This window comes from Onychostoma macrolepis, chromosome 10, assembly GCF_012432095.1.
Source record: "Onychostoma macrolepis isolate SWU-2019 chromosome 10, ASM1243209v1, whole genome shotgun sequence".
NCBI lineage: Eukaryota > Metazoa > Chordata > Actinopteri > Cypriniformes > Cyprinidae > Onychostoma > Onychostoma macrolepis.
The window spans coordinates 1,481,059-1,493,863 of NC_081164.1; the positions used below are offsets into that span (position 1 = coordinate 1,481,059).

At 37.0% G+C, this 12,805-nt stretch overlaps 1 protein-coding gene across 1 annotated transcript in view; it reads left to right on the forward strand.

The window, feature by feature from the left end:
• Positions 1-10,160, forward strand: part of LOC131548310 (chondroitin sulfate synthase 3-like) — an 84,917-nt gene extending 74,757 nt beyond the window's left edge. The window contains exon 3 of the mRNA XM_058789538.1: positions 7,284-10,160. Coding sequence (XP_058645521.1) covers positions 7,284-8,855 — 1,572 coding nt within the window. The 3' untranslated portion in view covers positions 8,856-10,160. The remainder of the gene's footprint in view (positions 1-7,283) is intronic.
• Positions 10,161-12,805: the final 2,645 nt, after the last annotated feature.

Sequence of the window (12,805 nt, forward strand, 5' to 3'; positions counted from 1 at the left end):
TTTCTGTACAAGACTGAAAGTAATTGGCAAAGAGATGCTGAAGAATTGTAGATGTGTATTTATAGGCCTATTCTAAAGCCATGATTGGTTGGTGTTAAGTAAAGCACGTGACGAGTGAGTGTGAGGCACTGATGAATGTGTGGCATTTTGATTGGTTTTGTTTGAAAAAGGAAATCGAGGTACTTCCTGTTAGATGTTTGTGTGTCACATAGAGAATTGTGCATTGTGTTTTGCAAAAACAGTCAAAGGCAGAGAATTAGTATATGGTTTTGCAGATTTGGTGTGTGATTCTGGTGTTTGAGTGACAGAAATTGTGACAAGTAAAGATTTTGTGTGTAAGCAGTTAAAAAAATTAACTGTCACGTAGTTTAAGGGGTCCTAAATAAATAGCTAAGAGCAAATGTAGACTTGTTCTAAGACATGTGTTCTGCTCTGATTTTGTGTGTGTGTGTGTGTGTGGCATGTGTCTCCAGATGAAATGTCATTATTCACCTCCCCAAATACAGACACTCGGTCTCTGTGAAGATCAAAGGGAGAAGTCATAGTGAAATCAATTTATAGAGTAATTTCCCTGGCACATTTTATTATTTTTTATTTATTTATATAAATGTACCAATGGCAATATTAGGCAGAAACACAATGAAGGTGAGGGTGTTTGATCATCATATAAGTAGAGAGCATTGTGGAGTCACATGAGCTGATTACATTACAGAAATGCCAATGAAACACATCTGATCACTTGATTTACCGGCTGATCCTTTTCACAGACTGCAGACGTCAATCCAAAGACCATTAGAGCCAAAGACCATGAGATTCACAGGCAACAAGCTCCTTGGCTGACTTTATATAAGATCCTTTTTTCGGCCTCCAGAGGTTTATATCAGTCCACCATGAAACAATGTTTAACAGAGTGATACAGTCACACTACTGAGCAAGGAGAGAACTGAAAGTCCTTTACCGCAGAGTAGAGAAGCACGCTGTCATGCATCATATTCCAGTCAAACACTGGAGGAGAGCAGAACACTTTTAAACCCAAGATACATTCCTACTCTCAGCACTGCCTAACAAACCCCTTAGGAGAGCGTGCTGACAAGGATTTTATTTCTTACTCAACATGTCCAAACTACTCCTCTTAATACAATGCTGGAAAAGTGAGCAGAGAGAGCAGGTGCCTGAAGTTATTAAATCCGCCTTCATTTCTGTACATCAACCTAGATTTCAAAAGTGAAAAAGTGCATTCCCATAGCATCAATATGACAGCCTCAAAAGGGAACCTCAGTGATTTCAGCCAGTTCCATTATGGCTCATGCTGGGCTATAAGGAGAAGGAGCTGTTGTGATAAAAATGCTAATTTACAAAAAGATCAAATTACAAAAACATTGACTTGTGTTGTAACTTGCTGTGTTCATGCTGTTAGAATAACTGACCTCCCTGACTAAACTTTCTCCCAAGTTTTTTTTTTTCTTTCTCTACTATTTCCTGGTAGAGTTTAAAGACAATATTCAGTAAAATATTTGATTATTGAATGAGGATGCTAAAAATTTAAATTTTTCTCAATCGATTTGACACATTTCTCTAAACTCATGTCACTGTTTTGACATCTGAACACTTTATAATTGTCCTAAACATTTTCATTAATTTCATACAAATTACAAATCATGCAAATAATTTTCTCAAAACACTGTGAGCAAAACTCTCAAATGTTTTCATAATAGTTAGTTTTTTTACAATCATTTTTGCACTAATAACAGAAGCTTCTAGACGCATGATTCACAATCGATGATCAAAATGCACATTTTTCAAAACACTTAACACTTTTTCCAAATGCTTGTGTTGGAAAGGCGGGGCTTAGCGCACCCCTTTCGGTCATCGCCATGACGCAGCAAAATGAAGCAAGAGAGAGACTTGTCCTGGGAGCGGGAGAAATAATCTCCTTTTGTGTGTTATATTGTGCGTGTGTGACTAATTAACCACACACACACACATACACCCTTCAATGCATCTTCAGTGTTCAATAAACCCTTTTGATTGAAGTTGACCGCCTGATCCACTCCTGTGTTCTGATCAACACACCAAGAGGAAGGCTAGAGTAATCCGAACCACCTTAGAATACAATCCTAGTTCAGCTCCATAACAGTTTGGATACAATACACATGAGCCAAAGATATTTTGTTCATTGACCTAAAATCACCGGTTCAAAATGACACAACTTAACATCAAAGTATTACTATTTCAAATATTCATTTCATTACAATGATCTAACTATCAATCGATACAACTGCTCAAAATGCTACGTAACTGTTGAATAACTCTTGAATGGAAAATGATGAACAATATTAGATGTTTAGATTATGAAAGCAACTGAGGACTGAGTATGTTCACATATGATCAGTTTCAAGATGCCTGTTGTTGGGAGAGAAAAAAAATCCCCAAAAATTCTATATCATTGTTATCAGTATTTTTACTTTTTTCCTACAGTAAATGTCTTTTTAGAGGGTGATAGAGCTGGAAGCTGATGAAAACCATTCATATTTTTGGATGAGGCAGGCTTTAACCTGGCCAAGAGATGGAGGAGAGGTTGAGAGCCCAGCGTCCCAGAACAGTGTTCTCTGGGGGGCCCGACCACCCCCCACTGAATGTGATTTTGAGGGGACCCCATAGCAAAATCAGTGCAATGGGCCCAGAATTCCTTGCAACTGACAGCAATCAGTTTCAGGCCCATCCACAGTTTATCACCTTGTATTTACCCCATACTCCCCTTTCCTTACTGTAACCCGACTGAGGAGTTTTTCTCCACATGGAGGTGGAAGGTTTTCAATAGGCTCCTCACAAACAAGTCTCTCCAGGCCATTGATGCGTGCAATGACATCACAGGAGACCAATGTCAGGCCTGTATTTGCCATGCAGGAAGATTTTTTTTTTCACAGTAACTGCCTTTCATAAATCTATTACTATCAAACTTTTCATTAGCATGCCTTCTCATTCAGTTTAATACATTTGTCTATTATTTAATCTAACTCATTTTAATGGTTAATCAGTTCATCATTTTGTGCATCTATAGATATAGATTCAATAGATATTTTAGCAATTTAGGGATAACAAAAAGCACTGAATTATTTTTACACTAAAAGTGATTTATCGAAGATGATAACCACTATTTTGTAAGGGGGGGGTGTGTGTGTGTTTCAGGTAAACCCTATTTTATGGGGACAAAATGTCCCCACAAAGATGGCAATATCTGAAATCATTGTCTTTTTTTGGGTTCAATGAGAAAAAAAATGTTTTTCATAAGGGTAGGGTTAGTGTAGGGGGAGACGGTATAAAACCCATTACTCCTATGGAATGTCACCATAATGATAGGAAAACCTGTGTGTGTATGTGTGCCTACTTACTGTAACCATATTTTGGGGACAAATTGGTACCCAGAAGTAAGCAAAACTTGACAAAATCACCTAAAATCTTCCTTTGAGGACGTCCTCAGTTGTAAAACCGTGTGTTTTGCTATTTGTGAACATACAGCCGGACACAAGGGAGAGGAATTGATCAGGAGATGGATCACAAGAAGGGAGACAGATGGCATCAAATACAACATTTTACATTACATTATGCCATGTGATACTGTTTATAGAAGCATTACCATGGTAAAGACTGCACATTACTATAACTCACCCTTCTTCTGAAAAATTCAGCTAGAATATAGATTTAGTCAAATGGCACAGTGAGGACATTTACTGCATTGACAGTGAATTCTGTTCTAGCACAAAACGTTATGGCCATGTCATACCTTCATCACACCTTTTGATAACACACTGGATAAACATTTTACAAACATTATTGATTTTATGTGAGATATGCAAGTTAGGTAATGTATGTATATTTTCTAACATGACAGTTATTTCCTGTATTACTGTAATTATTTCAGCAACAAAGGTGATTTGAAACATGAATCTTGCATTGTTTGCACTTGAATGAACTGATTGTTAAAAGCACTAAGTTGAAAGAAGATCTTACTGTTGTGTTTTGGTGATTAAACCAAATGTTCTCAATACATATCACAATGACCATGTGTTCTGAAACAATGATTATGTGGAATGAAAATATGCGCAACTACAATGAAATCATGAGATCAGGTTTTGAAAGAATGACTAGTGGTTTACAAGTGTGATCAGTTTAAAGTTTTGTACTAAGAGTTTTATAAATGTACACCTTACTTGTAAAAATAGTACCAAACCAATTTTTTTTAAAAACTGTAGAAACAGTCTGTATTGTATAAAGCTCTATATAAATAAAAGTGACTTGACACGTTCTCCTCTCACTCTTCCACATATTGCAGAAGTTCATATATTTCTGTCTGCACATGACACTTGACTGGACTTGTTGTACATATTTCATGGTAGGTTTAAAGCATCAGAGAGGGTTTACTGTGTCCCACCTCTGATCTAGGGCCATGTTTGCTTGTTTTGCATTCACATATTTACATTTACACCAAATACAAAGTCATGCTTTTCAGAGCGGAGTTTTGTTCTGTTTTGCTCTGGAGACACTGGCTGCTTTATGCTGGATGCAAAATATCCCGGACCTCCTGAACGCTGACGACTGCATGACTGCAGCATTTATAAACTGAGTGCTAGAGCCAAGCGCCAACTTTTCATTTACATCCTGTCAGTAGATAAATGATCAGGGTTAAGTTGCAGACATCAGCATTTGTCACATTAGGAAACTGCTGTTGATAACTAGAAATGAGTCATAAGAGATTTACCTTGAGAATGTTCCGCTTTACTTCTTTATTACAATCGCAATTGGAGCTTTGTTTCAAGCATTTTTATTATTTTTTTAAAATTTATTTATTTATTTATTTTGTAATTCACTCGTGACAAAAAACAAAAAACAAAAGTAAGATCTTAAGGGTTTTTAGGGCATCCTGATTATCTGTGGAAGTAGATGTGTCTGAACAGTTCTAATGACTGCAGAGAACTTGCCTCATCTCATTGGAGGAATGACAAGGATTGTGATTGGTCACGTCTGCAGTTCTGGTGTGAAAACGGTGGAAAAACACCACAGCCAAGAAATGTGTCCAGTGTTACATCAGTCGCTCAAACAACAAAATCACATCAATAGTGGCGTGTCGGCAGTGACTTTCAGAGCAAAGGAATGCACATGAGTGTGATGAGTACAGTGCAGGTCAGAATAAAAGTGTTAATGTTTGTCCTGAATGTCAAGAAGCACATCAAAGCACAACATCAAAGAAGCACACTTGCAGTTATAGTGCTGGTTCAAGGTGTCACATACAATATGAGTCATCTAACACATGGGTTAAAACTAATAATCTAATATAAGAATCATTTCTAATAATTGCACAAGATGTTATACATCTTGAGGGATTATGACTTCATCAGTTGTTCAGATCTATCTATTCTCTGTTGTAATCAGGAGTTTGCTCACTATTGCAAAGGCAAGTCTTGGAAGACAGCACAAACGTCCTCAAAACTTTCACACAGTATTGCTCAGATCTTTGCAACAGACATGCTACTTTCAAAATGATGCCTTGTAGAACTATTTTTATTGACTCGTCTTTAAGAAATCAGTCTATTGCAGGGTTTTTGCATAAAGCAACATTCTGAAACATAATTTAAACACTAACACAGTTTTCCTTACACTTATTAAAGTGTTTAACACACTTGGATTTGTACCAGATAATGCAAAAACTGTATTCTTACAGTGTTGTAAGATTTTTTGTAGTTTACAGTGTCTGGTGCGGAAGATCTTCACCAATCAGGTCTTCGTGTAAGAAGCTGTTGTAGCAGCATAGGGAAGGATAAAGGCTTTTTGTCATGTACAGTAAGCACAGGAGGACGGCTTTCCATGCTCTTTTCAATCAGATATTTCTATTCCATATTGACTGGATGGTTTGAAACTAGGGGTGTAATGGTACACAAACATGACGGTTCAGTACGTACCTCAGTTTTGACATCACGGTTCGGTATTGTTTCGGTACAGCAGGAGGAAAAAATACTAAACATATGTGACACTGGACCACAAAACCAGTCTTAAGTCGCTGGGGTATATTTGTAGTAATAGCCAAAAATACATTGTGTGGGTCAAAATTATCTTTTTTTTTTTTTATGCTAAAAATCATTAGGATATTAAGTAAAGATCATGTTCCATTAAGATATTTTGTAAATTTCTTACCGTAAATATATCAAAACATTTTTGATTAGCAATATGCATTGCTAAGAACTTCATTTGGACAACTTTAAAGGCGATTTTCTCAATATTTAGATTTTTTTGCACCCTCAGATTCCAGATTTTCAAATAGTTGTATCTCGGCCAAATATTGTCTGATCCTAACAAACCATACATCAATGGAATTAAACAATGTTTTATTGAACAAATTTCTCTTTCTAATAAATTCAATTCATAAAATTTAAAAAATTTAAAAATCTATAAAAATCTATCCTGCTCTGTAAACTACAGGAAGCCCTTTTACATTAGGCCTACTATAAAGTTACAATTAACAAAAGAGCCCAAACTTAAATTTAATTACCATTTATTTTTAACTATAATAATCAACACTCAAATTAAATAATTGTATGCAAACATGTAAATTGCACTCAATGCAGTTTTTAAATTAACTTCTAAATTATACACTTTCCATTTGTTGTTGAAATACAATCATTTACACAGTGGCTGTCATAACTTGTTTCATAGAAGATTTATTTAAATATAGCCTACATTAAATAAGACATCACTAACAAGTAAAGTAAAATACAATGAGTATATAGTTTAATATTTCATGAAATGCTCTTCTCTAGACTTAATTTCTCTAGCAAATAATGAGCTGTAGACACTGACGACTTGCCTGAGGTAAATGAAATACTATGTGACATTTTAAACACACCTTTCCGCGAGTGAAACACTGATTGAGCGATTACATGAGGCATGAGATGTTAATTCATGTTTATTTCACATTAAAACTAGTTATAAAGATGAAGGGATGATAGTGCTCAGCGCTGCCATCAGAATAGTGTTTATTGTGTCAGGTATTCCAACAAACATTTTTCATCATAGTTTTCGTTAACGAAATTAACACTTCATCAGAACTGAGGCGTTTAAACAGCAAGCTTGTCACACCACATCAAAGAGCGTCAAAACGGCATTTATTGTCTTAAATATCCTTTTTTCCTGAAAATGTTCGGTATAAATATGTGTACCATTACACCACTAGTTGACACACATCACTAAAATACTCAAATTGCCTGTTGTTTTCTTCTTTCTCTCTGCAGATGCAGCAGTTGTTCTATGAGAACTATGAGCACAACAAGAAAGGATTCATCCAGGACCTTCACAGTAGCAAGATCCACAATGCCATCACACTGCACCCCAACAAGCGTCCAGCTTATCAGTACAAACTGCACAGCTACCTGCTCAGCCGCAAGATCTCTCAGCTCCGGTATCGCACGATTCAGCTGCACCGTGAAGGCGTCACCATGAGCCGACTGGGCAATGCTGCAGTGCAGTGGGAGGACCAGCTACTGGGGGCTCCACCGTCCTACACACGCTACCGCCCCACAGAGCGGGGAGATGTCATAGAGTGGGATTTTCTGACCGGCAGGCACCTGTACTCCCCCGGAGAGAGGCAGATGCCCCGTCAAGGCCTTGGAAACCTGGTCCGCTCGGCGCTCGAAGATACAGTGCTTCAAGTGATGGAGATGATCAACGAGAACTCCAAAACTCGAGGCCGCATTATAGACTTCAAGGAGATCCAGTATGGCTATAGAAGGGTGGATCCGCTTCACGGTGCCGAATACATCTTGGACCTTCTGCTGCTTTACAAGAAGCACAAGGGCAGGAAAGTGTCGGTGCCAGTGAGGAGGCACGCTTACCTTCAGCAGTCCTTCAGTAAACCATTCTTCAGTGAGGCAGAGGAACTGCATGTTGGCGACCTAGTAGACGCTATCAACGGTGACTCTCATTCGCTCTCTTTCCTCTCCAGCTCGCTCAAGATCTTCTCTTCTTTCCAGATCTCAGAATCCACAAAAGAGGTGCAAGAGCAAAGGCAAACGAAAATACACTTCCTTGTACCACTCACGGGCCGCTATGAAGTCTTTGTACGATACATGGAAAACTTTGAGAGAATCTGCCTGATCCCGAACCAGAACGTGAAACTGACCATAATCCTGGTTGACAGTGATACAAACCAGGATAAGGAGAGACACTTGGAGCTGATAAAGGAATATCATAACAGATATCCTAAAGCAGACCTGTCTATCATACCCATGACGGGAGACTTTTCTCGAGGCCTGGCCCTTGAGATGGGCTCTTCTCAGCTGGCTAACAACTCACTGCTGTTTTTCTGTGATGTGGACCTGGTCTTGAATGCTGACGCCCTCCAAAGGTGTCGAGACAACACCGTCGAAGGAAGTCAAGTATATTTCCCTATCGTCTTCAGTCAGTATGATCCAAAAATAGTTTATGCTGGGGGTCCTCCTGAAGACAGCGCCTTTGTTTTCACCAAGAAGAGTGGATTCTGGCGAGATTATGGATTTGGTATCACCTGCATATTCAAAAGTGACTTGCTTAAAGCTGGGGGTTTTGACACCTCAATACAAGGCTGGGGTTTAGAGGATGTCGATTTGTTCACGAAAGTCGTTAATTCTGGCTTGAAAGTGTTTCGCTCTCAAGAAGCAGGTATTGTACATATTTATCATCCTGTCCTGTGTGACACACATTTAGACCCTAAGCAATACAAAATGTGTGTCGGGTCCAAAGCGAGCACTTATGCATCCACAATGCAGCTGGCAGAATTGTGGTTGTCCAAACATTTAGGCGTCGGTTATAACAGGACTTCCTCCTGATGTTGCAAACAATCCCCAGCAATCCCTGGAGTTTACCTCAGATCTTCAAAAGTGCAAAGCAATTCATTCACTGTATGTGTGATTATTTGTATTTTCTGGATGAATGTACGTCCTATCAAATAAGTACACTCCAACTCCTTTAGTGCAATGTTCAAAAGTTTTTCTTGCTATCTAAGTATGTTGCAGCATCTTCAGAAGGAAATCTATTGAACAGGTCTGAAAAGAACCCAGACAGCAACATAGTGTTGACCCAGATCCGGCCCACATCTGGCCCGTGTGAAATCCATGCGGGCCAGATGTGGGCCGGATCTGAGCCGACACTGCTTGCTGTCTGGAAAGGTCATTTTGGAACTTATGCAATGAGCTTATTTTGTTTTCCATCTTGCAATCTTCTCATACACTCAGGAGCACGTTCTGTCACATGAACACAACATGGAATAAGGAAACTGGTGTTCTCTGTATGTCATTCAATAGAAACTAGCTAGTTCAGTGGTTATAATAATAATAAAGATGACAATAATAATGTACAGAAAGTGCCACAAATGTGCTTTAAATTTCCTCGCTGAGGAAAATGACAAGACAAATTGAGTTATCTGATTTATACAAAGAGAAATATTGTACCTTATTGCAGTATTTTTTTAATGAACTATTCAATGATTTTATTTTTTACTTAAATTTGTTCCATAATATAACGGTACTGGTTACCATGTGGCTATGTCTTTTTTCTTTATTCTTGTGTGCTCCAGTGAACAACTTACAATTGTTTTTGCTTTGCGGCTTTTATGATTTTTTTTTCATTTGTTGGTGGGAAAAATTCAGTGACATTAAAATTATTTATAATAAAAAAAACATTGATATGCATTTGTCTGTGGTTTAATTTTTTTTTGTTTTTTTGGTGTTTTTACATTATTTCCTTTATTTTAATTACAATATTACCTTTACTTTCATGTCAGATTTTATGTGAGAAATCCTAGACCATGTAGATTTTAGACATCCATCTGATACCAGGAAGGATGCAATTATCCATCATATTAAAAGTCCATCATGAAATGGATCCAAATGTTACAGTAAATGTCCGTTTCCAAGAGCTAAGATTAGGTATGCACATAACATATCAGCATATCATCATGAAATAATTATAGTATACAATTTTCTGCCTATAAAAAATTTAGGAACTTTTCTTAAAACAGATATTGTATGTGCAGACTGTTCCCACTGTACAACTGAGCTAATTATTTTGTTAGGTGGTACATCATTTAAAACCCAAATTGTACAACACAACCGCTTTGTGCTCATGTTTCTCAGCCAATTCTTCTCCCATGGTTCCTCTGCGCTTCTGCTGAGATAAGCAGCTTCACATCTTTGTCCACATTATAAGGCTCATTATGCAAAAGGAGAAGAGGGACTAAAGAGAAAATGAACAAGAGCTTCGCTGGAGATCTGCTTCTTTACAGTGCACCTTAAATTTACATCAGTATAAAGAAAGACTGAGAACATTTGCTAAATTCTACATGGATGCCAAAAATCACACTAGTTTGTAAGCCTCTTTCTAATTTGCTTAGCTCAGAAAAATCTGTGACATAGGTGAGGTAAATAATAAAATTGTTCCTTCTTTAAACTGAATTTGTGTATGATGTGCTTATATAAACTCTTTATGATTTGATCTGAGATTTGTGGTGTGTTTACACTTGTAGTTCCGTTCTCTTGGTTCTTTTGGTGCAGACCAAAGCAGAAAATACATTTAGTCCTGGTTTGCTTAGCATTCACACCAGGCCTGGTCTCAGAATCAAATCACTGAAGGTGCTTCTGAAAATAGTGAAGGGTGCCTTGATTCACATCTGTTGTGACATATTCTTACCCTGTCCATTGCTATGGTACAAAGAGCACTCCCTTTATAATCACTAAAAAGCTGTCTCTAATCTTAGTTTATCGCAAGATCACTTTGAACTCTATTGTTCGTTTGCCTATTGTATTCAAAAATCAACAGATATGTCTGTGATTGGCTACATTGTTGTAGTATTAAAACAATGTTGTAGTCTTGTTGTAAACAGAAACCTTTGATGCTGTCCAGAGCGCAGACACACACTGAATCATTTGCCATATCTGTTTCGCCAATATGCTATTACAAGTGTAACTGAGGGTGCTCTTGCTGTCGTTTGAGGTTGCTGAACACCCTCAGGCACCCCATAGGCCTGGTTCACATTGGGTGCTTCTCAAATGGAAAGACATATCCTAGTGAAACTGCATAACTAGGCTGCCACATCATCAAGCTCCATTGAAGGACGTCTCAAATTGAAGGATCTGCTGTGGACAGCACATTCCAGGGTCCAGTTTTATTGCAGGGCTCATCTCTGACAACGACAGTTAACAAAGGTTTGCAACATTTTGATTGGAACTTGGTGGACTAACACAAACAAACAAACTGTCCAACATTGGCATTGTATATTAGCAGTATATGATTTTTTATTTTACATCAGATGTTATAGCTAATATCAGTTAATAACAAATCTTTGTTTATTTGTTTGATGATAATAAGTTTCTTGACCTTATTAGTCTCAAAGAAGCAACAGTTTACCTTAAGATAATATACAACTTAATAATTTTATACATCTTATGTACTTTACTCCTTTTCATGCATGGTATTAATTTAGTAGTTGTTGATTACTTTTGTTTATTTTTTGTTAATAAAATTTATTAAACATGTCTTTCTTGTGCTGATAATACAGTAATAGGCTCTACAAGTTAGATATGCCAGCAATCTTTCAGATAAATCAGTTGACCAGCTCCCTCCAGTTTACCTTAATTCCAATACATTAAAATACATATTAATTCTAATACATTATATATAGTTATAATATTATATTATATATAGTATTATATATAGTATTATAATACATACGTGGGTGTGTGTGTATATATATATATATATATATATATATATATAAACATTTTTAAAAATTTGTAAAATGGCTTATATACACACACACACACATATAGTATATCAGTCTGGTGAGTAAACTAAAACATATACTAGCCAATGGTGATTAAATTGCCAAAGTGTCCAGAGGGTTGTGTTGTCAGAAAAACTTTGTAAATAAGCCTCTTGACCTTTGAGACATTTTGATTTAGTAGTATCATCATGACAGGTGTAAAGAATCATTGTGGCCATCCTGCTCTAAAGGTTAATGTCTGGATTCGTGAGGTATGCACACACTTTAAGAATAATTAATGAAACATAAGAGCTGGTAAACACTCCAGTGTACTGTGGGGCTAACAATATTTGTTTCTGCTAAATACTACTTTTACATACTCTTTTTCTGATACAGGCTGATACAATGAATAATTTGTTGGGCAACCATTTATATATAAATATCTCCAGTGTGTCTATGGAAAATCAGCATGTTTTTATGTTTATTTTTTTTAAAAGAGCCACCCACGTTTGAACTAAAAGAGCAATGCTTCAATCTGTTACTTCTCAGATCATTTTACAATGAAATGAAGCCCATTTAAAAATTACTAAAAAACAGCTTGTGACACTGTCTCACAGAACACATGTTTTAACCTGCTCAGTATATTATAATGATTTTATGTATATTTGAGTTTTAATAGGTTTTCATGTTGTCTTAGCCATTTTATTCCTCTTAACCATTTTAATGTGTGTATGTCTTTAAATGAGTCTGGCTCTGCCTGTCATGTCAGATCACATGACAGGAAATAGGAAGCGGGACAGCATAAAGGAGGCAGCATGCAAAACAATCGGGGGCTGGATTGACGAGTTACCTTTGTGGATTTACCATTCCAGAATCTCACTTTATTGGATTCTCACCCTCTTTGGATTGTATATACACCGGTTGGACACTTCTCACATTCACATTGGGACTTACAGCATGCTGGAATTCTTAAGGACTGTTTTAATGGTATGGAACGGAAAGACTCTTTTATTGTTTTTA